This window comes from Anser brachyrhynchus (genome assembly GCF_964034855.1).
Source record: "Anser brachyrhynchus genome assembly, chromosome: 17".
NCBI lineage: Eukaryota > Metazoa > Chordata > Aves > Anseriformes > Anatidae > Anser > Anser brachyrhynchus.
Window position 1 is genome coordinate 2,268,269 of NC_137710.1, and position 27,023 is coordinate 2,295,291.

At 40.8% G+C, this 27,023-nt stretch overlaps 1 protein-coding gene across 16 annotated transcripts in view; it reads left to right on the forward strand.

Annotated features, from left to right (window-relative positions):
* The window catches only part of ATXN2 (ataxin 2), a 51,208-nt gene extending 24,995 nt beyond the window's left edge, over positions 1-26,213 (forward strand). For 2 of the 16 annotated variants that reach the window (XM_080559360.1, XM_080559363.1), the window contains 14 exons: positions 626-808; positions 2,332-2,520; positions 3,290-3,397; positions 4,059-4,129; positions 4,841-5,148; positions 5,640-5,703; positions 5,804-5,956; positions 7,277-7,343; positions 9,332-9,516; positions 10,074-10,206; positions 14,570-14,623; positions 19,851-19,996; positions 20,893-21,120; positions 24,518-26,213. In XM_080559360.1, coding sequence (XP_080415486.1) covers positions 626-808; positions 2,332-2,520; positions 3,290-3,397; positions 4,059-4,129; positions 4,841-5,148; positions 5,640-5,703; positions 5,804-5,956; positions 7,277-7,343; positions 9,332-9,516; positions 10,074-10,206; positions 14,570-14,623; positions 19,851-19,996; positions 20,893-21,120; positions 24,518-24,721 — 2,093 coding nt within the window. In that variant the 3' untranslated portion in view covers positions 24,722-26,213. The remainder of the gene's footprint in view (positions 1-625; positions 809-2,331; positions 2,521-3,289; positions 3,398-4,058; positions 4,130-4,840; positions 5,149-5,639; positions 5,704-5,803; positions 5,957-7,276; positions 7,344-9,331; positions 9,517-10,073; positions 10,207-14,569; positions 14,624-19,850; positions 19,997-20,892; positions 21,121-24,517) is intronic. The other 14 variants (XM_080559373.1, XM_080559365.1, XM_080559374.1 and 11 more) reach the window with 10 other exon arrangements.
* Positions 26,214-27,023: the final 810 nt, after the last annotated feature.

Below are 27,023 nucleotides of genomic sequence, written 5' to 3' on the forward strand. Positions count from 1 at the left end.
CAGCTTCTGATGTTAAACATGCATGACTGGAACCTTGGGATAACAATAACTTGTTTAGTTGTGATTTTGCTGACTTGTTAATGAATTGTGACCTGCTGCAGGCAATTTAGCCTCTGTGCAGAATGCTGTGCTGAAATTCCCCGAGAGAATTGGTCAGCCAGTGGTGACTACCCTGTAAATAAATGTTTGGTATCACCGACCACCTAACAAAAGTGATGCAATTCTTTTTTTCTTGGAAATGTTTGATAGCCCAGAAGTGTGCTTATCTAGAGGGAGCTGGGCCACTAACTTTTTTGACTTGTCTTGCAGTAGGCAATATTGGATACTTGGATTCAACTTTTTTAAATCCACGCTGTTTCAATTCTGATAAAGCTTCTAAATATCAATGAACGTGAGCTCACATAGCAAGGTGAAGAGTATGTTGGTAGTCTGGCTGGACCACTGGCATGGCCTTTTTATTCTCACAGATCCCTGGTTCTAGTCAATGTCAGTGTAATTTGCTTGACTGTATTACTGCATTATTGAGAGTTACTACATGAAAGCCAATTTTATAAACAGTATGTTTGGGTATGCTTTGTGACGGATGTTAAGTACTTATTGTGTGGGGTTGTTTTCTTTTTCCCAGGGCCTCCACGGATGTCTCCTAAGGCACAACGGCACCCTCGAGGTCACAGAGTCTCTACTGGTAGGGGTACAATTTCAAGTGGCTTAGAATTTGTATCTCATAATGCACCAGGGGAAGCATCTACTACTGCAGTGGCACGAGGCAGCCCTTCAGGTGGGACGTGGTCATCAGTTGTCAGTGGGGGTAGGTAAAGCTTGGCTTATTGCAGATGGCTTGCCAGGGATACTTTAGAGTGTTAATGCTAAGCAGAATACTGTGTTCCTAGACAATTCAGGCTCCGAATACACTGGTCTGCTAACTTAGCTTGCTTAGATGAAGTGGGAGAAGGATGTTGCCAGGTAGCTTAGTAAAATGGCTGGTGAGTCAGTCCTTAAAGTGCAGTATTGTCTGAATTGCAGAGAGGATAAGTCAGTTGGTGTATGAAAGGAAGTGGGAATTAGTTGTTCAAAGAAGTAATCTTCAGGAAAGTCACTGAAGGAGGCAAAGTTATTTTCCACTGCATCACTGAAGTTGATTAGTGGCAATATAACTGGATTTTTATGGTTTACAAATGAATGAGGTGCTTGTATAGAGGAAGGTTGGCATTACAAGAAAAAGATTAAATAAGTGAAGTTGGATGTACTTTCTTTTAAAATGATGAAGGCTTTAAGTGGTTGTTTTGTGTTTGTCATAAGTACTGTAGTAGTAGATGTAGTGAGTGTCATCTTTTCTGAATCAGTTATTTTTTGTAATGTTTGACTTTATATTTAAAGCTCAGTCTTACGATACCAGCCCTGGTTTTGAGCTTTTGGGATTGGGACCATGTTCTAGTCAGTTGTCAGCTGCTGGCTGCTTTCTTGAGTCAAAGCACAAATGAGCAACAGTTTGGAGTCTGGTACTTTTTAGCGGTGTTAGAATTCTAGAGAAGAGTGGTGGGAATGCATTTTCAGAAAGCAGGTATGAATTATGTTCCAGTGCGTAGACAGCCCCATAGATCTTGTTGCCTTGCAGAAAAGATTTAAACTCTTCTGTTCTGGCATTCTCTCTGACTCATCGTCCCTCCCTACCCTGCACTTTATTTATCACTGGCATGCAAGCAGGGCTGTTAAACAACTTACCTCTCTTTCTTCTTGCTCACTTGAAGTTTATGTATGATGTAAAGCAACTAACTAGCCACAGTGGCGTGAGCAGGAAGCAGGAGGTAGAACTTTACTTGTAAAGAACATACAACTTCCCTTGCTGCTTTAACACAGGAGCAAAAGCAGACATCAAATAATCTGCTTTCAATAGGATATGCTGTTTTTTTTCCAGCTGACAAACCTCCAAAGGAGGACGTTGTAAAATGGATGTGTTTTTTCAGCCTTTTTAAAAAATGTTTTACATCTGTTTATATGGAGATAATGACCACCTTTTCTGTTCTACCTGAAACGGTGTTAATGTGAGCTGTTGTATGCTGGGGGGCCAGGGACCATACTGCAGTTTCATGGCGGGACTATAAAACAGAGATGTATGTTAGGGGACAATCTGCAGGAAAATAGCACCACTTATCTGAAATGCTGTATTGTAAAGAGCTAGGAGATGTACCTGAAAGGTAAACAGGCTTTCAGTCACTATATAATGTTCCACTGAGTATTTTGAAGCATGTTCCTAGTCATTTTTAAAATAAGCAAACTTCTGAGCGGATGAGGAAACTTATCCCATAACTGTTTTTTCCTGTTTGTTTCTAGTTCCAAGATTATCCCCTAAAACACACAGGCCTAGGTCTCCAAGGCAAAGCAGCACTCCCACAGGACCAGCTCTGCCTTCTCCTCAACCTGGTACTATTCCCACTGAATCTGTTGCCATGCCTGTTCCAGCTGCCTCTCCTACACCTGCCAGCCCTGCTTCCAACAGAGCAGTTACCCCTTCCAGCGAAGGTGAGTAACCCTCACTAGCTGGCAAATGCAACCCTTGCCTAATCCCTGGAAATGAATATGTCTATACCAGAGCAAAGCTGCTTTCTGAATGGTGGGAAGAGTTCTGACTGATACATTTAATTTCACTATGTAGTGAGTTCCTTTTTTCCTCATGATGATGGCTTTAAAATAAGATTGGAGAGGCTTTTTAGTAAGTCTGTATGCTTAATTTCTTCTGCCTTTCGGGGAGTATGGATGTATAGGTGTTTGACCTAACTGAGGACTTTTTTCAGACAGTTACTTGGCTGTTCTCTCATTTAAAGAACCATAGACCACTGCTTTCAAAGAATATTTTAAGCCTCATGAAAGGAGAAAAAAAGAAATTCAAGAGCACAGTCATAAAGGTCTTAACTAACTCTCAAATCTCAGTAGCATTCTGTATGAAGAGCTTGGACTATGGAAAATAATTTGCTTTTGTTTTACATTTTCCTGTTAGCCTAGTTAAGGATCTGTGTGGTGGTGAGGGATGTTTGATTGGGACATTTTGATGTGTTTGATGTGGTGGTGAGGGATGTTTGATTGTGACATTTTCACTGGGCTTAATAACAGTAGGATGGGGAAGGGGGGAGGATAAGCCTCCAGGCCCTAACTAGGTAGCAGAAAAAGTGTAACAGGGATTTTCTTACGTAAGCTAAACATGGTTAAGTCTCTCTTCTGTTCTATCTTGTCATCTCTTTTTAATCAGCATGAGTTGTGTATAAGAGAATAACTTTGGCAATTTCTTTTCTAGCTAAAGATACTAGGCTTCAGGACCAGAGGCAAAATTCTGCAACTGGAAACAAGGAGAATATAAAACCAAGTGAGACTTCTCCTAGTTTTCCTAAACCTGAAAGCAAAGGTTCGTATCAAAAGTTTCTGTAAGTACTTGAGTAACATAGGATTCCAAGTGCTAAACCTGCTATATTGACTAGTTTAGTTAATATTTAAAGGAAGACTTGGAGGCAATCTGTTTTGATAATTTGTAAGGAGCATTTGATCATGCAGTTCTGAAGAGACAGCTGCAATTTTAAGTGTTGGACTCATGGACTCATTTCATTGACCTGAAGTACAGAGGTGCTTATGTGGATGATGTTTGCATTTATTTATTTTATCTATTTCCTCCTCTCAAAGTGTTTTTTTTAATATACACCCTGGACACCTTAGTGTTTCACCTTTAATTGATATTACTGGAACACTGGCATGTTATGTTTTGAGGGTTTTATTGTGTGCCTCTTTGTATGCATCTGAGTTCTGCAGTCCCTGTATCTCAGCGCTTCTGTCTTGGTATGATGCGTTAGAACTATAGATGTGGCAGTTATGCAATGCCATGTTTTCAGAGTATTTTTGTGTGCTCATACATGTAGTTCGTGGGATTATACCAACTCACAGATGAAGTGGTATAGCTGTATTTCACTTCTAGATATGCAAATGCCATGTTTTTGCAAATTTAGAGATGTGGGGGTTGTATATAAAAACCTGAATTAGAAATGCTTGGACAATTGTGGTCTTATATTCGGCAGGTGTCTCTCCAATTGTTTCAGAACATAGAAAACAGATTGACGATTTAAAGAAATTTAAGAATGACTTTAGGGTAAGTTTCTATGTGTGTTAACTTAATGTATTGTAGTTCTCTTGTGCAGATTACTTTGATGAATACATTGCATGTGTTAATGGAAAACGGGTCCTTAAAACTTGTGTTCGATTTATGAAAATGTCCATGAGAATTGATGCTAAAATTCAATGCTAAGTCTTGTTTGTACAATTGCCTAATGCACAGGTGTGTATTTTGACTTAAATACTGTACACTGAAGATGTTGTTCAAAACCTGTGTGGTTGATAGGTACAAATAATTAATGCATTTATGCTCCGTATGGAAGTGCGTGTTTCAAAGTTTAATGGAGGGTTTTGCTGATGAAAATTGAAGACAAGTATCTGCTGATCCATTGCACATTTCCAGGTTATAATTGTTTACTAAACCAGGTCAGCTTTTCAAGAGTTGCTGTTAAATCACATGGAGGGGGGCTGAGTCCAAGGGGTTGTCTTAAGCTTTCCTGTCACTTCCTAGTCAACGTTTAGGTCAGTCGAATCTGAATAATTCAGCTTCTTGCACAGTATAGGCTTAAAACATTATCAGTGCTTGTAGATTCTTTTTTTCCTACTAGAAATGGAAATGTATGTTTGAAAAGGTCATTTCCAGGTGATTAAGGCCTATGGGACTGTATCTTACTCTGAGATAGCATTAGATCGTCTCCTAGTTTTGCATACCAATCTAATGAATATACACCTTGGGTTTTTTTTTCAGTTACAGTCGAGTTCCTCTTCAGATGCAGTGGATCAGCTGCTAAATAAAACACGAGAAGGTGAAAAACCAAGAGATGTAGTTAAGGAAAAGACAGAATCGACCCCTAAAGAATCTAGCATAGAAACTGGCAGTAATACTAACTCTAACGGTGGCAGTAGCAAACCTAATAGTCCAAGTATTTCTCCATCAATAAGTAATAATTCTGAGCAAAAGCGAGGGCCTGAGGTAACTTCACAAGGTGTACAGACATCTGGGCCTGGAAGTAAACAAGATAAAGAGGATAAAGAAGAGAAGAAGGATACTTCTGAGTGAGTAACTCTGCCTTTTAGAATAAGCAAATCTGTTATTAGCATTTAATTGTGTGTAGAAAAAAGCTATTATGAACATGTAATATCTTAATGTTGGTATGGTCAATGTAAGTTTTCTCGTAGTTATACAGAGAAAAAAACAAATGATGTGCCTATGCAGAAAGTCATCTCGTGAGTCAGTGGTAGAAGTGCATGTAGCACTTTGGTCCTCTCAATGCCTAGTTGGTATCTAAATGCTTATTTAAATGTTTTCCTGTCTCATGTAAGCTGAAACACCAATGGCAGGAAAACTTTATTGATGAGTATAGTAAGAATGCTGTCAGTAAACAGGACTTTTTGTATATATGTATATTTGAGTTCTCAAAAATCTGCCTTGCAGATGGAAATGAGGCATTTCATATCTTAATTTTTTAATTGTTTAGGCATTCTGCAGATATGCTCGTAAAAGAATAATGCTGAACATCTTTTTTTTTGTTGTTCTTCATGTTTAGGCAAGTTAGAAAATCAACACTTAATCCTAATGCAAAAGAGTTCAACCCTCGATCTTTTGCTCAAGTAAGTTATTTCATACTGCTTATAAAGATCCACTCAAAGGCTTTTACTTGGAGTATGGTCAAGCTAATCTTGCATATGCATTGCTGAACTCTGTTTGTAGCCGAAGCCTTCTACTACACCAACCTCCCCTCGTCCGCAAGCTCAACCTAGCCCTTCCATGGTGGGTCATCAGCAGCCAACTCCAGTGTACACTCAGCCTGTTTGTTTTGCACCAAATATGATGTACCCAGTTCCAGTGAGTCCAGGCGTGCAGGTAAAGTGCAGCATGTAATGTCAGTTCGTTTACGCTTTTCAGATGATTGTCAGCCAACTGGGGAGACATAGGAGATCTCAGTTAAGACAGTGGCACAGTACTGTCTGTATCACTGTCATAAATATGGGCACAATTACATTGTTGTTCAGTTTTAGCTATGTAAATAACGACTTTTCCCAGTGGTCTTTCAATCTACATAGCATAATAGTCTCAAACACTTGTAAATTCCAACAGCTGTTACTCATATTTGTTGTGAATCTGTGCAGAATTCCTCCCCAGTGCTCCAAGCATAGCCTTACTTTCTTAAGTTTTAAGCAACCATTTTTTTGTCCTTAGCTTCCAGCTGCGTCCCACTAATTTCCGGTTGTTGCAGAGATTACTAGGATTTCAAATCTAACTCTGCTATAAAGCTGTCTGATTTAATACTTTGCTTGAAGTAGCAATACTAGCATTACTCGACTGGTTGTTGCAAACCATATGGTCTTGGTTGTTTGTACATTCAGACTTAATCACAGTGGTAGAAGAAAATACCATAGGTTAGGCAAAGTTCACTAAACCATATTTGAAGTCTGGAGTGTTTCTTCCTTTCCTTATGGACCAAATGGTTGCTGGTGATTAAAAATTTGTGGCTAACAATCCTAACTGTGTGGTGGAAGGTTTGGGGTTTGGGGGAAGGATAAAACTTGTGCTAACTTTGCTCTCATAATGTGTTAAGAAAATACCCAGTATGTCCAAAATGCTTTAATAAGTAATTTAGTGATCAGCTTGCAAAAGGTCACAAGAATTCCTCCTAAAGAAACTTCTGTGAGACTTGAATCTTAGGATAAAACGCTGAAAGAGCCAACAAATATCTACAGACTGCCATTGTGCATCTTTCCTAATGTTAAAATAGATGCACTAGAATGTTACTGGCTTGGTTTTAGTAACAGTGATTCTTTTCTAGTAGCGTATATGACATTGGTGAAGAACTGAACTTGTAAATATTTTAACATCTAGCATTACATTTGTATGAGTTGCCTCTGGAAAGAGTTTGAAAGCTAGGATATGGTAACTCCTGTTGCGACTCATTTCACAGGGGAGACTTGCATAGCAGAGAGTTCTGATTATCATGATAATCTGTAATGTTTGTCACCTAATTATGACCATAAAGTTTAGAGAAAAAATAGCTTCTAATATCATTAGAGGCTAATGATTTTTTTTTTATTGGCTCAGAGTAAAACATATCACAGCTGAGCAGGGCCCCCACCCCAACAAACAGCCACATGCATACACACACTTTTTAAAAGAATATCATAGCTTAAACTCCTGCTTCTGTTTCAGCCTTTGTATCCTATTCCCATGACGCCCATGCCAGTGAACCAAGCCAAGACATATAGAGCAGGTAAAGGTGAGAATAATACTGCCTGTTTGGTTCTTAGTCTGCATGCAGCATGAATAAAATAACAAATGATTGTTTTCTAATCCATGTTGATTGATATTTTAAATACTATTTTTAATAAAGGCAACTAAGTGGAAATACTTAGGCATTTCCAGATAAGCTAACGCAGCTCAAATCATAAGTTTGAGTAGCGTGGCGTTGCTTGTTTTGGAATTTGATTTGACAAACTGGAAAAGGTCTGTTACTTGGAACACTTGGGTAAGCTGATTTCTCCTATACTTTGTAAGTGTTACAGAAATGTTAAAAAGGGAACTGCTTTGTACTGGTGTGCAGCAGAGCCCTGAATGGTGCCTTCACGGGGTATTTTTGTCAACAAGAAAAATCTCTTTCTTCAGAAAGAGTGTGCTGTTACTCTTCTGCAAAGAGCTTATTGCTGGTTCCAGTTTGTTCTTTTGTATTCCTTCTGCAACAGTAGCCGAACAGCTGGACTAACAATACCGCATTTTTAACAAGTGACACCTGTGGCCGTGTTGATGCGAACGTGTGGTGGGATGCACTCTCATCTCTGCAGTGCAGTGTAGGAGCAGAAAAATGATGGTCTTTTTTCATAGTCATGTTTCAAATAATGGTCTAATTCTACGCAGTGCATGCTTTCTTGCAATATTACACAGCGTCTCATGATGATAGATTCCAGTGCTGCAGCTCCAGTCACTGGAAGAGGAAATTGTTTAAAAGAGCAGTTCTGCTGTTTAGAAATAAACAAGTAGCCTTTATGAAAGTAGGGAAGACAAAAACTTGTAATGTATTTCTATTTTGAAACGCACTAACTTTACTGTGGCCTGACTCATGAAATCTTGTGGTTGATAATACTGATTATTTTAATCAAAAGTCTATTGCTGTCTACTCGCTTGCTCTGTGAGGCTGTTCTCCTGTTCTGAATTCCTTTCTTGAGTGTCATTATTTCCTCCATATGTCCATTTTGTGTGCAGCATAGGCCTGAAGGAGCTGCTTGTGTTAAAGTTCAGTGCCTTTACCCTGTTCAAGTTGCGCCCCGTATTTACTTTTTTCTATTGATTTGCAGCGTAAACATGATCATTATTGAGTGAATTTCCTGACATCTTCAACGTTTCCCTCTTTTCCTCTCTCTAAGGGGTCTGTCAACATTGCACGCTGCAGTGGACTTTACAGGTGCTTGAGTTAGCGTAGTTATTAGTTGCAGTCTCACTGCAGCAAGCTGGAGCTCACCTTGAACTATCACGCCCTGTTGCTTAGTAGGCTAAATTAGTCTGTTCTGAGAGTGCCTCGCCGCTGTGGTTCAGTCGGTCTTCTTACCAGGCTAGCTCAGGTAGTCCCACACTGCAGTGCTCTGCTCTCTTAATCTCTCCTCCCTCTAATTATTCCTATTCCTTTTCTCCCTATAAGTTGATTTGTCCCCTTCAGTGTTGACTGTAACCTAAATGTTTTTGGCTATCCTGAGGGATAGCATAGAGCTTAAAAGATGCAAATACCTCATACTGCAGCTGCATGGAGACCTTTATTCTATTCTCCTCAGCCATGAGCACAAGTAATTTTAACAGACTCAGCTTTCCAGTTGACGGAGCAGTTGCTGAGTAGTTCTGATAGTGGATAAATTAAGCCTTTTGAAGGGGACAGGATCAAATCCGAGTAATGTAGGTATCCTGGTATAACCTCTCTCTTCTGTTCTTGATTCTTGTCAGTCTTTTTCTCCCTGCACCTTCCTTCTTTCACAAAAAAAGCAGGCCTGAGTTTGTGGCCATATACGTGGCAAAAAGGCAGTGATGAAAATCAAACGTGTGTTTTTTTTTTTTTGATGAACTTCTTTTTGATAGAGCTCTAATGCTAGAGCTCTAAGTGGTTTAAGGTTGAGGGGCGAGGATGTTCTACTTGGTCACATTGATGCTGTAATGTAAAACCTTTCAGGAAGACTAACATTCTTCATCCCGTGTTTCTAATGTGAGGTGCTCTTTGCTTTGTAGTACCAAATATGCCACAGCAACGGCAAGACCAACATCATCAGAGCACCATGATGCATCCTGCCTCAGCTGCAGGCCCTCCAATTGTAGCTACGCCACCTGCTTATTCAACACAATATGTTGCGTATAGTCCCCAACAGTTTCCTAACCAGCCTCTTGTGCAGCATGTGCCACACTACCAGTCTCAGGTAAGAGTCTGTTTAGTAGATGCGATAAGTCTAATAATTAAGTGGCTCAGTCCTAAATACCATATTGTCTCCAGTCATGTACTTGCTGTTGTAATGTGCTTCAAAGCCTGTAACAAATTCTACAGTCAGTTTAGAAGTTGTCACTTGTTATTGATACCTGTTATTGGTACTACCTTTTTAGCTTTTGGGGCAATTCCTTTTAGGTCATGGGCAGGGCATCTCCTAGTTATGCTCTCTAAAAACAAACTATTTATACTTCAAGGGCTTTTATAAATACACATATGTAATTGCGTAAATATATAATGATGATATTAGAATGGCAGAAATAAGATATGCTGGTGGTTTTTGTCAGTTTCTAGCCCACTGCAGAAAATGTCCTTTCGTTTTTAGAAACAACAGGGATAATTGTTGTACTATGAGATCTTTAGTTTGCTCTGCGTTTTAGTAAGGCCAAGCTATTGCTGTTTCTAAATACGCAATTATTGTTTAGATCAGACTAGTTTCTTGTAATGACCCTCCAATTAACTGTCTGTTTTTCTTATTTTTGTTGAATGCAGCATCCTCATGTTTATAGCCCTGTAATACAGGGCAACGCTAGAATGATGGCACCACCAACACATGCACAGCCTGGTTTAGTATCTTCTTCTGCAACACAGTATGGTGCGCATGAACAGACGCATGCTATGTATGGTAGGAAACGTTTTGTGTTATATGTAACTTTTTAAGTTCTTACGTTGTGCAGGGATATATTTAATCTCGAGCTTCAAATATGGGTATCATTCAGATTACACCAGTAGATGTGGTTTATATATCATAAGATGATGAGCAAAGCGTTGAAAACTGAGCCACCTGGTTAAAATGAAAACTCAAGTATGCTGATTTCAGTAGGATGCCAGTGACCAAGATGAAATTTCAAGCTGGGAGCTGCTAACGAATATCTGCTGAAAGAAGTTCGTTCAAGTTCTCTTGATGCCCTTGACACAACATCCCTTGATTGTTTCTTGTTTATAAGTAGGACTGGTTTTACCGCAAGGCTATGACCTCAGTTTCAAAACTTGACTTTAGTTCTGACAACTAGTGAAATGCTGTCTTTATGATACTACTAGCATTATTAACAGTATGAACACTTCTGTCTGAGCAAAATAAAACTTGTGTTGCTTACCTTTCTTTTTTGGTAAGTCAAGAATTAAGTCTATGAAATAACTCGTGTATTGCTTTGACTTTGAAAATTAGTCTCCAGCATTATCAGACGAGCATATTTCACTTACAGTGAAATGCTGAAAATGTGGGTTACCTTGTTACAAACTATAATGTGAAGAACTTCTAAAGCATTATAAATGTGTGATAAAGTAATGCCCAATTCGGAGGAAAAACCTCGCTGCAAAACATGCTATTGAAATAGGTAGAATCAAGGTTGCTAGAAGGCTTGGAAATTGTCATAAAATGTCAAAAAGACAGATGGTCTCTTGAAAACATGGCATTTCAATACTTGTTACAGCATCTGAGGAAGACTTTTATTGGGTCACGTATATTATTGACTTAGATTCTAATAAAAGATTTTCTGTACCTTTAGACATCTTTGTATGTTTTCCGGTGCTTAGTTTTACGCTGCTACTTAATGGAAGTCCATGGTGTGTCACGAAAACTTAACGAGGCTAAAAACAAAATTTAAAGTTTAGCGTGAAATTAATTTTGATTTAAACAAGTCGGTGTCTTACCCATCTGAAAACATCCTGTCAGGTCTCTGCAGTAGTGTGGTTTCATAGTTAAGAAACAAAAATAACAGAGGCCTGTTTTAACACTTGGAGAAAGAACGCTTCAGCTCATTTGTGATGAAGCTGAAATGGAAGTTACTCTTAGAGATTAAGTCCTTCTCTCACAGGTCCTTGCTAATTGTATTACTTTGATCTTTTCAACTCTTGTGCTTGAGGTGTCCATGTAAACAGATCTTCTGTTTGCTTTTTCATTAGATTAAATAGAATTCTGATTAAGTGAATGATCAAAGGCTTTCAGACCTTTATTGGTGAAAACCCTTCTCTCAAATCATGATTAAAATAAAACTAGACATGAGAGAATATGTGAGACTTCATTCAAAATGTTTGCTTGTTACTTCCTAGCGATTTCCCATTGTGCACCATCCTTATCTTCTGTAAGCACTGGGTTCTGCAGCATTGAAGTGTAAGCCCATTCCCTTGTTTAGCTTTGATCGGATGTCTGCATATTTTTTTTCCCACTGATATTCTAAGTCAACAGTTTTCACTTTGTGTTGGTTTTGTAGCTTATCTGTTGTAGGTAGGTGACTACCTACTGGTACACACAGCTAAGCTGGGTCAAAATTTGAGAATTCTTTAGTATTTCCTTCCATGTAATTTAAATGTTACTTTTCCAAGAGCACCCAATTTACAGAAATTGCATGTCCTTCTGTGTTCTTTCAAGTAGCTACTTGGTGGCTCTTCTAAACGTTCTCCCACCTTCCCAGTAAATGATCAAGCGCTTGAAATTCTTGTTTATAGAAAATATTCAACCCAGTAGGATCACGAACTCCATACGAGACACTTTTTTTAAGAGTATGTTCTTGCCGTGTGTGAATATGTGTATTGCCTAGTGACCATGAATTGGCTCAAACGCACTCTTAACCTGCAAAGTTTACAGTTGGCTACACGTGAAATGGCTTCTGGTGTAGTGTATCGCTGTCTCAATTCCCAGTTTTTTGCAAGGCTTTCATGTGCTGAATACTTGAAGACCTTGCCTGGGCTGATTTTTCTCCTTAAAATGTGTCCATCTAGAAGATATTAACTTCAGCTTCCGTTTATCAATATGTGACTGCTTGGAAAAAATGTAGACTTGCCGAAGGCGATAGATGAATGCGTCTTATGTAGTAAATGAGGAGCAACGTGCTCGAATTGTTCCCATCTGACCGAGCGACAGGTAGTTCTGAATGGTAATACGAGGGAGTGTTCACAACTTACGTTCGGTATTTTGGGAATCTTGAGTTTATCCGTGGTATCTCTGAACTAAATATACCAACACACACTGATTCTGAATCTAATCTGGTCCTCTTGTTAAAGCAGTTTGAAAATCCAGAATAACAACTTCCTATAACAACTGCTGCTGCTTTTGATTTCTGGAGCACTGGCTCAAGCAAGTTCTCAGATTTCCCTTTGGCTCTTTAAAATAGCAATCTGATCTATTTTTATTTTTATTCTTTGACTTCCCTCCCCCTGTTCATATCAGGATTCAGTGGGTTACAGTGTCCTTTTGTCCTTCAAGGTACCGGTGCTTCCTTTGAGATAATTCTTGCAAAATTCACTCAATTTTTTCCCTGTGCATGTGGTAGAAAGAAGATGTCTACAAGGACAACCGCACTGAGACGCGGGGGTTGGGGGGCACTGCTTATGAGGTATTCTGAAGGTGTGAAGCGTTTTCTCATGAGATCTGGAACTCCATCTCCCTTAATGGTTTGGGATAAGTGAATGTCTGTGGCGAGCAGTAACTGCCTGTCAGTGAAGAGAAATGCTTGTTGATCCGTTAAGCCAAGTGCCCTCACTGCCAAGAGCTTGGGTTTTGTTTTCCCTTCTGTCTCGTGAGGAGATACCTCAATTCCAAATACGTGTAGTGACTTACACTTGTTGATCTGCACTTCTCCAGTCGCAAGAAAAATATTTTTGTCCAATGCTGTTTAATGGGATATTTCTGCACTTCTGGGATTTCTTTGCCAGTCATTACGGTGCCTGCTTCTGCTTCCCAAACTGCTGACGAGAGCTCCAGAGAAGCAGAGTAGCTAAGCAGCGTGGTCACCAGCAGACCCACCTGAACGCACGGCAGAGGAGCGTTTAAATCACTGGTTTCCCCCCCCCCCCTCAGAACACAGTGGGGAAGGACGGTGTTCAGACAACCATCTCTCTTCCCACCAACCAATGCCTATTGCACCTTGACTTGTAACTTCTGGAGATGCGAGCCGTTTAGATGGCCTTACCAAGGAAAGCTTTGCAGGTTCCGCTGGAGCGGAGCGGTACACACACCTTTAGCTGCCACACGCACGTACCTTAACACCGGGTTGTTGCTCTCACCCTGCTGAAGTGCACGTAGGCTCAGAACGTAACATCTTTCTGGGAAGCGTTGGCTCTGCGTGATCCATGACGCGAGTATCGCGGCTCTGGTCGAGTTCGCTGGCCGCGGTTTGCAGTTTCACTGCTCGTTTCTATGTCGCACAGACACAAACTTGTCCCGTGGTGTTGGTAGAAAACCTGGTCATCTAAGCTGAGGGTGGATATTTCCCTGTGACAATTAATGCCGGCTAGTTTTACCACGTAGCTGCTGAACTGCCTATGGTTTTAGATAACCGGAGTCCTCTGAAAAACTTTACGTTTGTGTTTAAAAACAAAAGCAAACAGAAACTTGTGTAAAACCAGGCCTTGGTTTTATACAGATGCATTTCCTGTTTTTTGTGCTCTCATTCCTGTCCCCGTTCTCCCTTCCTTTTTTCCCTTCTGCATATGTTTTACTGGTCTGGTATTGTCTCTAACTTTATCTGGTTTCTGTCTCAGCAGTAGAGTAAATTCTATTACCCTGATAGTACAATGGTGGATATAATATAAACTTCAAAGGATTCTCCAGGGACTAAGAGTGAACCAGTCACCAAAGGTGTCTTGGAACTGTTAAGAATGACAGTGACACAGTTGAAAAAGCAAGGGGGGCGATTTGTTGTTTAATGTAATTACGCTTTAACCTTCTTGTTACAGTGTGTTGTAATAGATTGCGAATTGACATAAAGTTTATTTTCATGTTAATACTAAATTAAGAACTGAAGACCTCAGTTATCAGAGTTTAGAAGGAAGGCTTACCTGAGACTTGTATTGTTTCATCTCCGCTCAGTTGTAAAAACTAAATATCCAACCCTAATATCAACTAAGTAAATAAAAATATCTGCATGATTCTACGATATATTTAAAAAAAAAAAAAAGGGAAAGAAAAAAAGACGCTGACCTTTCCAGAAGACGGGAAGCATGCACACGGCAAGAGGCTAATTTACCTTTCTATTTCCCAAATTCAGCATGTCCCAAAATACCATACAGCAAGGAGACAGGCCCTTCTTTCTACTTTGCCAGTGAGTTGGGTTTTTTGTACTAATTTTGATTGTACAGAAAAGCACTATCTAAAGAACAGATGTTAAAGGAATGGGACGTGTCGAGGGAACAAGTTTCCTTGCACCAAACCAGCATGTAGAAAATGCAGGAAAGTTCCTTTCAGTAGAGGGGGGAGGTGAAGCTGAACGGATTTAATGTACCACAGGAAACGGATTTTTGTCAATTTTCTTTTTAAACAGCATTTTATGTGCTGAGTAATCTTTATCATTACTACCCAGTCTCTTCATCTGCAACCAGAAATGAGTGCTATGTGCGGACAACTTTTGCTTAAAACCGAGGTCAACTCCCTCGGGAGTTCCAAATGGGACTTTAAGACTTTGTGAGTTAATGAACTTCCTAAAAGGAGAAGCGTCTTGTGCCTCATCACTTTAAAAAGCTGTGGCTCAAGCGCTGAGCCCCTGGGAGGAATTAACCTGAGCTGCAGCGAGGGCGAAGGAAGCTTCCCACAGCTACTGCGGTGTCACTGGAGGCGTGCAGCGAGCCCCGTACTTGGTCGCTATTTCAACGAGTGACTGGATAGGGCCCCTTGCAGGTGTGTGGCACCGGGCGCTTCCTCCCCAGCATCGGCAATACTGCCTCTGGTGTTCGGGGGAGCCCTCTGGGGCAGTCAGGCTCAGCGGGGCTGCAGGATGAGCTGTAGTTGTCAGCCAAGGCGTGGGGAAGGAGCACTGCGGTCTCAGGCTTGCTCCTGTCCTGCAGTGAGACTTGGGTCCATCTGCAAGTCTCTGCAGCCTATGCCAGGCACTCTTCTGGTTGTGGGTTTGGGGTTTGTTTTTTTTTTTTTGAGCTAACTGATGGAAGAGGGGTGTGAGAAATACCATTTGTTCTCCAAAAATCTCGTCTGGAAAAGATTTCCTGTGTGTTTCTTGTGCAGAACTGGTTTTATGTGAACTAGTGCTGTAGGATGCTGACCTGTACTGTTTTCATGCATCTTGGTTTGGTGCACTGAAATAACTGTAAGAAGCTCGTTCCTTCAGTGGATAATCTTTGGAGTGAAGTCCACTATACCTGTGTAAAATGCCTTCTGTAAATGTTTATATTATGAAAGAAACATTGCTATTTCTTTGCTTCCTACCATTCAGGTCTTTTAAATGTAGTTATCCTCACCATCTTACTGGGTCTGGCAATAGTTTTGAATTTTGTTCACTGGTCAGTTCTTGAAAATAGGCTCTTCAGTGCATCTTTGGATGATGACCAACGATGACCACCATTGGCAGCATTGAGATTCCTACCAGGGAAATAAGAAATTACACGATATGGTTTCTGTATATACCCTTGCAGCTGGGAGTTCTGCTTGATTTCTGCTGTTCTGACCTCTTAATTTCAGCTCTTTTGCTGGGTTTGATAGCTGACTTCTTTTTTTGTTTGCCTCTCAGAAACATAGGCTGCATGTTTGTAGAGCTGAATTCATTAATTCAATGCATCTGATATTTTTGCTCACTTCATTACTGAATGACTTACCTTCACTGTGTCCCCTCCCAAGGTTAGGTCAGTTAAATATCTCATGTCAGGAAACGACTTGGTCAAAAAGACGAAGTGAAACAGGGTGGCTCAGGGAGTATTTCTTGGGGAGAGGAACTTCCAGCTTAATGGGTGCGAAGCAGTGTGTTTCTGCTGGAATGAGCTGGGGTTCCTTACAGCAAGGAGCTACGCAGAACTGAGTTGTCCTCTCCTAGAGCTTTCTCGGTGCTTTCTTGGTTGAAAGATGGCCATTTGGAAAATCTCCAAAGTGCTGACACTGGGGGAAATGTTGGATAATTTGTGATTTTATTCATTATTTTTTTTCCCCCTCCTTTCATGTCATTTGGTATTTGATACACATAGCAAGCTGTTTTCATGAACAGGGAAAATGTTGCAGTAAAAATGTTTTAGTTACGGCTTTGAAGGTGAATTTCTCATGACTGTTTTGCAAGGCTTCTTTCACAGGCTTACTAAGTAGCTCATAGATTTCACTGATTTGTTGTGAACTATTAATTGCAGCAGCTAAACATGGAAATCCTTCTATTTTTCTAAAGTCGAAGTTTGAATGCTGGTTTTGAGCTCAGATAGATCTGGGCACCTATTTCAGACCTGCTGCCGCTCTTCCTGAATCGCTCTTGATTTGTATACAGGATCTGTCCAGGATGTAGATAGGAGTCAAAATACCTACTTTTATTATTACTATTAAAACTTAATTTGCAGCATCATCTGAACTTGATTTAACTGAATTTGGAGAGGATATTAATTGGGGGGTAATTTCTAAAGACAAAATGGGGGAGAGGAGGAGAAGCTAGAGGAATGAATTCTGAAATTCAGTGTGCAAAGCTTATGGATAGAAGAAATTAGAAGGTTATGGAAGCTGCTGCTATGGCACTTCACCCCCTCCCCTGTTCTTTGGGGTACTGTTCCTCGGTTTGACTCGTTTCCTGACCGTGAAATTCTTCCTTGTGAGGTTTCATTGTATAATGTATCTGCTTCAGAGTAACTTGGTTTATTATTCTCTGGGCTATAAAGAAGTGAAGGATGAATCGCAGTAATGGTTTCAGGGAGTACCACATTATTCTGGGGCTCTTAACAAGTAGTGTGGCAGGATGTGGGAAGCCTCGAATATCTTACGACTTGAAATTAATTTTCACGTACACTTGAAAACCTCTTGAATGAGGTTGAAGGCAGTTTATAGTCAGGCATGCCAACTCTGTGGCTGAGGCAGCGGAACGAGAGCTGAGGAAGGCAGATTTCTGGTAGCATGCCCTTTGGCAAACAAGTGAATCCCTCTCTGCATTTATTTCTATTACTTTGACAGAGATAATAACTTCTGGCCTTCTTCAGAGTGTTGAATGTTAATGAGGTTAAGAAATTTTCTTACTGTAGGAAACAGTAGACTTCATAATGTGAAAACCATCGGTGTCTCTTGATAATTTTCAGGTAGCCTTTGTAAGAAGGAGCGATGTTTGGAAGCTGTATAAAATACAAACGTGGTGCAGATGCTGCTGCAAAATAAATTTTAGTAGTGATACGAAAAAACAATGACTTTCCTTGCATTTGGAAGTGTAACAAAGTGATCTTTGTGGCAGAAGATGAATAGTTCAGCTAGTGCCCATTGAAAATATGGAGGTGTTTCCAAAAACGTCCCTGAATCAGAAATGCTGATAATGTATGAGTATAGTCATGCATAAGTACACTACTGTGCAAGAATTTAGGGCTACAAATGTATATGAAATTCATCATTAATGGCCTGAAGCTGTTAGACTATTGGCTCAGTGAAGGTTTAGTAGAGTTTCAAGACAGCTGGGTGGGATTAAGTTAAATGTGGTAAGCAGTTATTTCAAAAAGGAGAAACCTTCATAATGACGTGTACAAGGAGAAAAATCGCAATTAGGCAAAAAGATACTGTATGCATACTTTCGAGTGAGTTTGAATATTTTAGCAGTAGTATTTGTAAGCTTTATAGCAAGCCAGACTGGAGGAAAGCAAGTATTTGCACGGGATGGTGGTGTGCCAAGGCACAGCGTGGTTGCTGAGACTTGCTTTTGGTCCACGGTATTGTGCTTTCAGATACAGCTACGTCTTTGTGCATTTTCTCCACCCGTTTTGTCTTTCATCCTTTATATGTGTTCAGGCAGTCCTGTGCATTCATGAATGTAGAACCCAACATAGCGAAGCTCTTCAGAAGCTGCAGCAAAGAGCTGCTTGCAAACGCGAGGCACTACATCTCCCTAGTCAGGAACATGCAGGCAAGGTGGCTGCAACACCAGTTGCACTTGAAGTTACTCCCCGTGCCCTGCCTTTAGGGTTTGTTTACTAAAGGAAGAAAATGCTACCAAAACACTCTACCTTGCAAACAACACAACAAACAAAAGCACTTCTAAAAGTACTCTGCAGAAAGGCGCTTCATCGGCCCTCAAATTCTCATGTACTACAATCCCCATGAAAGAAGCTGTAACCCCGTAGTGAGCAGCGATTAACTGTGGTCAGAAAGACAAAAACGTACGTGATCAACTAAGGAGCACGTGCAGGGAGCAGGCTCAGGAGCAGGTTGATAGTTTGCTTTGATTATTTGTCTCAACAATATGGTCAGCAAAGCTAGCTTCGCTGTTCTGAGCTGCGGTGCTGGGAAGAGCAGTGCACGTTGTCTGTGCAGAAGTGTAAGAGCAGGCTGTGTGCTGGTTGTTGCACGAGATCTAAAAGTGACAGAGGGGATAGGCAGCGCATCTTCATTTGTTTTCAGGGTCTTGCGTTCTAGTTGCATGCTTTGTGTTTAAAGGAAGTCTTGCTGTTACGGCTTTTCATACCTTTTTAGATTCCTTCAGATTAAAAAAAAAAAAAGGGGGTGGTGTAATTCAGTGTGGCCTGTTTTGAAGCAAAACTGGGCAGGACTCCTCAGACAGGGGCTTGTTGATACTGGTTTGTTGTTGGAGACTGGTATGGCTATAGCAACAGATGGTTTTTCACTTGTGTGAGTTTTATATTTTTTCCCTTTTATGGAATTTCATACCTTATTTGCTACCGTTTCAAGAAATTAAGAATTTCATGGCAGTGTTGAGAAGCTCACAGAATGGTGGTGATCCAGAAAAGTACTGTAATTGGCCTCGAGGGGAAAGGAAAGATATTTTAGTGCAAGATACTGGCTTCCGCAAAAATTAGACACTCCAGGAGTCTCGGTGTCTCAGCTGTTATGTATGTTCTGTGTGTGTCCCTGTAGCTCTTTAGTATACATGCAATGCGTGTACTTTACATGGACTGTACTGTGAGCAATTTCCAGAAGAGTAGCATGGTGAGGTTAGCCAGGTATAAGGCCAAATAATTTTTTGGATGGTGGAAATAAAAATGGCTTGTAACAGCTTTTTAAAGTATATTTCAGGAAAAAACTAAATTGTATGGAAATTATAAAATTGATATTTCAAACTGGCCTATTTAAAAAAAAAAAAAGATGAAATACCACTTTTCTTATATGTAGTATCTGTTGCATTGTCAAACTAGGGAAGATGAACTGTCTAATTATGGTTATTTATAGACTTCCCTGCAAAATCAAACTACATGAACACAAGGTAAGATACTCAGCTATTTGCAAGATAAATTTTTTTTAGAAGGGGGAGGGAATATTCTTGCAGCGTGCTAGAGGTATAGTGAAATCTTCAAGTGCAGATGGTGACTTGATGAGGTGTATATTTTGTATCTGTTGTTAAATATTCTTCTTTTTCATCCTAGTTTCCACTGGCTCACTTGCTCAGCAGTATGCCCACCCTAATGCTACCCTGCATCCGCATCCTCCGCATCCTCAGCCTTCTGCCACACCAACTGGCCAGCAGCAAAGCCAACATGCTGGAAGCCACCCTGCTCCTAGCCCCGTGCAGGTAACAGCTTAATGGAGTGAATGTCTTTAAATTGTACTTAACACACCCTACTGGAAGGTATTGCATCAATCTGTTACTTCGCATCGATCTATTGATTTCTTGAGAGGAAAAATGATGGGAGCAGTTGCCCAAACCACCAGCACGTGGTGGATCTCGTGCAGGAATTGTCCAGATTCCCATGCTTTCTAGGAGGGAGGAAGCAGAGAGATACCATCTCGTTCTTCTCTGCTTGCAACGGCCAGGACTCAAATGTTGTAGGCCCATGGCATAATTTGTTAGATAAGCTAGGAGGAAAGCTTTTGTCAGTCCCTTTTCCTTAGCAATGGCCAGCATTTGAGCCTAACCATTCATTTCTCCCTCCTCATGGGGGATGATGTACAGCTTGTTTTCATGTTACGATTAAGAAAGGCTTATCATTTTGTCACAGCGTAATGTGAGTGGAGTCAGAATTAGAAGAAGAAGAATAATGCTGAGAAGTGTTTGATTTGTATTTCCTCAAAGGCAGGCAGCTGAAAACAAAATAGTACTTGTGATAATGCTGCCTGCCATAGCTACCTACTGGTAATGACTTTGGGCTGCTCCAAGTGTAGCTGTGAAGTATATCCAGCTTCCAGGCTTCAGGGTCTCCTTGTTTTTACCTGGCAGCCACGGTTCTGGTCAACACATGTATTTTCCAGGCTCCTGCTCACACGACTCTCTAGTGCAAGGAGAAAAATGAGCTTGGAGGAATTGCAGTGAGTTTTCTTGTCACCATAGATTCGGTGATCCTTAGATTTGCCACTTAAAAGATTGAATATCAGGAGTTGTGCGAGCCTTTCTTACACTAGTTTCCAGAATAAATGTCTCACTTCTAGACCGTAACGTAAACCTCACTGATGTACTATCTTTTTTTGCAGCATCATCAGCACCAGGCTGCTCAGGCACTCCACCTGGCAAACCCACAACAGCAGTCGGCAATTTACCACGCAGGTCTAGCTCCAACCCCACCTTCCATGACGCCAGGCTCCAATACGCAGTCTCCACAAAATAGTTTTCCTACAGCACAACAAACAGTCTTCACCATTCATCCCTCCCATGTTCAACCTGCATATACCAATCCGCCACACATGGCCCATGTCCCCCAGGTAAACACAGTTTAACAACCTTCAAGACTAAATGTCTTAATGCCACACAGATAGGACAGTTGGGCCTGCTGAAGTGATTTCCATTCTGTCACCTCTCAGCGCAAACCTACCTGTTGTGTTACTTTAGGTTTCTGTCTGTACATTGCCTTTCTTTTAGAATTTTACAAGATATTTGGACCTCAGCTTCCAACACCCAGTGCATCTACAACTGTAGTTTAATGAAGACATCTTAAGCTGGCACTGCTACCGAAAGAAGTTGAGCTCTCTTCCCAGTTCCGACTCCCATTCTTGTCCTGCCCCACCATTCTGCTCACAGGACTGTTTGGCCATGCAGCAAACCAGACTGGGGACGTGATTCAACTGAAGCGTGCCCCCCCTACCCCTATTTTAGGCTGCTTCTCAGTCAAATCAGTTCACTACTCGGGTTCACTGCATGATCACAGGAAGAGCTGGCGCGCAGGAGGGTCGGAGGCGAGAACTGAGTGGAAGAAAGCTGAACTGCTGCTTTTGGTGGCAGTTGTAGGCTCTGCGCTGTAGCCGAATTCACACAAGTACATTCAGTAAAGGATATTACGAAGGATTACTGGGTAGTAATAAGGCTGCACTGCAATGGGAGATAGGTGAGATTCAGTTCAGATGATTGCAAGACAATCCTTGCTGAAAGAGAAAACCGTGTGTGTGTGTGTCTGTGTGGATCTAAATGTATTGCAGGAGAACCCCAACGATTGTCGGGCAACTTAACTACAGTCTTTGCTTCAGGATCAGAAATCCATTTCTCTTAACTGCTCTCTTGTGGTCAACTCACTGAAAAAAAGGATTTTGGGAAGGGAAGCACATGACTGATTAATCAAGAGCTCCATGTAAAGCAGCGTTACAAAGATTTTCTGATGTTTACTAAATCTCATGGATTTAGTGAGCTTTGTCAAGGAGCGGACAGTTCATCAGTAATTTGCCTGCACAATTGCATCTTCAGATAAGTACTTGGTATCTGGCTTACGCCTTCTCATACAGGCTAACAGTAGTTTGGGATAGCAAGACTAACTAGTGGGTAGGGAGGTTAGTCTGATAGGTGTGCAGTCCCTTACTGAATTCTGGTAAAACCTTTGTTTTGGTTCCTGGCACGGCCAGTTAAGCAAACTAATTAGTAGCTGTTTTAAGAGTTGTTTTTACTGATGTTGAGTTTTTAGCTTTTTAATTCCAGTAGGCTTTTAATTTCTCTGCTTTTGTACTGTGGGAGGACAAAGAGGATGTCCAAACTTGACTACTGCTATTGTAGCACCTTGCCTCATCCTCCCAGGCTCTGGTTTCTGCCAGAAGCAAGACTCTCTGCTTAAACGAGCTATTGCTCTGCTCTGGCATGATGGCACTGGTGTGAATGCCTAGGTTGTAGAGCTTCTCAAGATGCCTTGGAATACCGCATGTAGCCCTTCAGAAGGGTCTTGGAAGCTTGTGGGTGAGTGGCATGTTCAGTGCTGTGCCTTGAAATGTGAAACATGTTTGTTTCAAAGTCAACTTGAAGGTAAACCCGTAGAGGAACTGTGCTGTACACACTGTGGCCAGGCCCCTGCCTGCGCTGTAGATGCGGCCATTGTCTTCCTTCCGTGTGCCAAGCACTTCATCAGCAAACCTTGCTAAAGGAAATCAGATGCAACTTTTAGTCAGAACTGACTGCTTAGTCAGGGTTTTTTAACAATCACAGGCAAAGCCTGCTTTATCCTTAATTTTTGACTTACGCAGTCTTTTCTGCTGTAATTTTTTAGGATGAAAACTACAATCCATAATCCACAATATTTGTACCAGGCTGACTTTTTTTGAAATGAAGTAGTTCCCTCAAAATTTTCTAATGAAGGAATAACTACAGTTCTGTAAGAAGTTTTAAATGCGTGTAATTATTCCATGGTGAGGAAACTAATCACTGGATTTAATAGCTTCTCAGTAGTGCGATTTCCAACTGCCGAGCACCATTGTGAAATATGTAGTAGGAAATTCAGTTCGGCTAACACAGGGGATCAGTTGAATTTCCCTTTAGGTTATCAGATGAATCGAGCTGTTAGATATATCTCACTTGAGAAACAGTACTTGAAAATTCATTACAAAGTACTGTCAGCTTCCAATTTGTAAAGCGTTTGAGCCACAGCAGAAGTTTTTATCCAGTTTGTGTCTGTACTGAATACAACTGCTATATGAATAGCTGCTTTATAGTTTTGGCTGCTATAATAGCATGTTTGTCAAAGTAAAAATGGTGCTGATCCTGAAAGGTATTTTTGTTTCACAGCCTTATCTTCTAAGCCTTTTTTTAGAGCAAGAGTGAGATTTGAATTGCAGTTCCTGCCTTTAAAGGCTTCTCGAGTGCTATTAATAGAGTGTAAGTCTGATAAAGAGTTTGAGAAATGTCTGTGATGAGTCAAATAACCCTTTTGTCTTTAAGAAATAAAATTATAGCCACTACCTGCTATTTGTCTTTACTGGCCTGTGAAACTTGTGAGGCTGCGATTATTGCACCGTAGTGCCCTGTTAATGGGGTATGGTAGAAGGACAAAGCAAACCTTAGATGCAAATACATTTTTTTCCAAGACAAACTGACCGAAAGCTCTAGGAGTTCCTTAATGTTTTGTGCTTTTAAGAAACTAGTGCTTACCAGATTTTTAAAACAATTGACAATCTCTAGAGTTCTGAACCACTCTGAGCTAAAGAAGCCAACTGACAAGTTACTGAACTTGTTTGCCAGAAGGTGATCAGCCATAACGAAGATTAATCTCCTTTTTTCTGCTGAGACTTAACTATGATTGCTTAGATTACTCAAGGACCTTAACTGTGATGAGCTTAACTGGAAACAGAACAAAGCTGACCTAACAGTATAAAGGGATGAAATCACTCATCTTAGAATGACTGCTTAGATGAAAGATAGTGCAGGCACAGGTCACCGGAGAGTGGTTTCTAGGGCAGGGAGCCATGAAAGAATGTGGAGTTGTGTAATGAGAAGCCGAGGATGGGATGCCAGACCTCTAGTGCGTGTGAAGTTCAGATCTGTACCCGGTGCATTCTCTGCATAGGAAGTGCTTTGATCTAGGTTACTAACAATAATGTTTTTGAAGATTTGTTGCTGAGTTTTTTTTAAATATCCCACAGTTTAACGCTGTCAGGCTCTCCCAGTGTGCACTGTCCAAATTGCTAAAATTGAGAATGTTACTCAGAGCCAGCAGTGAGGATTTGAGCCCTTTTTTTTTTTTTAGCTGTTATTTTTGTGTTAAGATCTCTGACTTAATCCCAGTAGCTAATCTAGTTAAAATGGAGTAAATCTCTGGATTTACTGGTACAGCTGGAGAAAACTTGATAGTCATGTGGCCAGGAGTGATGCCTCCTTGTGACCATTATACTAAAGAGCTCTTTGTTTCAGGCTCATGTACAGTCAGGAATGGTTCCTTCTCACCCAACTGCCCATGCTCCAATGATGCTAATGACGACACAGCCACCTGGTGGTCCCCAAGCCGCCATCGCTCAAAGTGCACTACAGCCCATTCCAGTCTCGACAACAACACATTTCCCCTATATGACGCACCCTTCAGGTGAGGAGTGTGTGCCCGGGAGACCTGCACCTTAACTGAGCCAGGTCACAGTAGTGAGGAGGACTGTTACAAACCAGATTTGGGGAAAAGAACAAACAAACAAACGTTAAAAAAAAAAAAAAAAAAGCTGAAGATGTCCTTTTAGAGTGGCAGGCTGCTGAAGGCAGGCTATTTCTGCATTTAGCATTTATACTTTGCCAGCCCAAATGCCTAGGTAAGCATGCGAGATTTAGCTAATTTAGCAAAGACCTCGTTTCTCTGTAGCTTGAGTACAGAAATGGATAACTATGCAGACACTGGCGCTGTGGGACTGTATTCTTCCAGGTTTTGCCGTGGTTTTGCCTTGGGGGATGGACTGTCTGTGTAGCCTGTTCATAACGATCTGGGGGTTTATTAAATTTATAGCGATTTGACTTCAGGATAGGAGTGAAAATGTTGCTCGGGGGTAGTGCTGTTAGACTTCTAATGACCGAAGTAAAATGACAATTGAAGTCTATTTAATTCAGAGTAACATTCTGCAGCTTTACTTTGGGGGAAAAGTAGATGCTGTGTGACTTCTTTCCACTTTAAATTTAAACGTTGCCTAGGTTTCTTTATTATTATTTGTTTTCAAACAGCCTCTAAACTTTTCTAGTGAACTAGATACCTGATTTTGTTTCTTGGGGAATGTGTGAGCAGAACAAAGATGCTTTCTGAGGGTTTAGGTAGGAGAAAAAAATATCCAAAGGACATCTTGATATGCAGAGTATTGTTTTGTTCTTAAAAAATAAAAATAAAAAATAATAAAAAAAAGTTCAGCTCAGTAGTTGTCCTGTGACCACTTTACTAGCAAACTGTTGTGTGGCTTGCCAATTTATTATTTACATTTGAACTTTTTTTTTACAGTACAAGCCCACCACCAACAGCAGTTGTAAGGCTCATCTGGAATAACTGAAAGGCTGGATACCTTTTGTAGGCCAAATACCCTCCTTCTACTGCTTCTGCCAACTGGAAGCACAGAAAACTAGAATTTCATTTTATTTTGTTTAAAAAAAAAAAAATTGATTTCTTGTAACATCCACTAGGAATGCTAACAGTTCATCTTGCAGTGGGAGAGATTTGGACTGAGTAGAGGCATTTAGGAACTTGTGGGCTATTCCATAATTCCATGCACTGTATCTGAGTCCTGCAAGTGCCCCAACTCTGCTTGCTGAAAACTGGAAGTTATTTATTTTTTAATGACCCTTCAAAGTTATGAACTCATCAGCTAGCAAAAGAAGTAACAAGAGTGATTCTTGCTGCTATTATCACTAAAAATCAAGACTTGGAGATCCCTTTTACTTCTAACTAAACTTGAAACAGGTTCAGTAAAAAAAAAAAAATTCTAATCGTCAAACTGATGAATTATTATTTATAAATCACGTTTGATGAGATAATCACTATCGTGAGACAGTGATGTAACTTTTAAGTTAAGAAAACTTTTACTTTGTAGATAATATAAAATAAAAACTTAAAAAAAAATTAAAAAATAAAAAAAGTTTTAAAAACTGACCTACTTATCGTCTGTGTCTTGTTTTACCAGTCTCTCTCTCTAATGTTTTCTCCATTCGTTCCCCTTTGGATCAAAAGCTGTTTTATTTAGCATCAGGTAAGCTTCGCCATGTGTTTCTGTCGTGTGCTGCTGCTGTCTTGTGTGTGTGCCCCCCTCACACCTCCTGCTGTGAAACCAAGTCAGTCGTAGCAGACTTGCAGGGTCATTGCACAAAGAAGTTGAAGGCTTCAGAAGCAGAAGTTTGATACAGGTTTCAAAGAATTTCTTGCATTCGGACCCATTCCCTAATGGCTTTACACTGTTGTGGTTGGTGTACAGAAGACGCCCCGACTGGGCCTTGATGTTTAAAATAAAGCTGTGTAAGCCAGTGGCGCTGCTTGGAGACGAAGGAAGAAATCGGGGTAAGCTTTGCTTAACAAAATGGTGTAGAAAGGTGGGGAGAATGATAGGAGAAAGCCACTGCCTGCCCCATCCTTCGGCAACAGGAAGGGTAACTACCGCTGCTTAGGAAACACTGTGGTCTTCCCAGCTCTTGTAGGGTGCACGCATCCTAAAATGGCTAACCAACAGGTGATGCTGATTGATTAAACTGGATTATAACGGAGCTGCGTTTCAGAGGCAGGTCAAGGAGACTGTTGTGTGCGCGAGCTTACGTGGACGGCAGGTAACACATCGCACCGCGGCTTGGCAAAAAACAGCCGGGGGAAGACAAACACTGAGTAGCTTCTGTCCTATTCCGTTCACGTGAACGGTGCCGTAAAATGGAGAGAATCAATGTCAGTGAATTCAGGTGGGCAGCAGGGGGC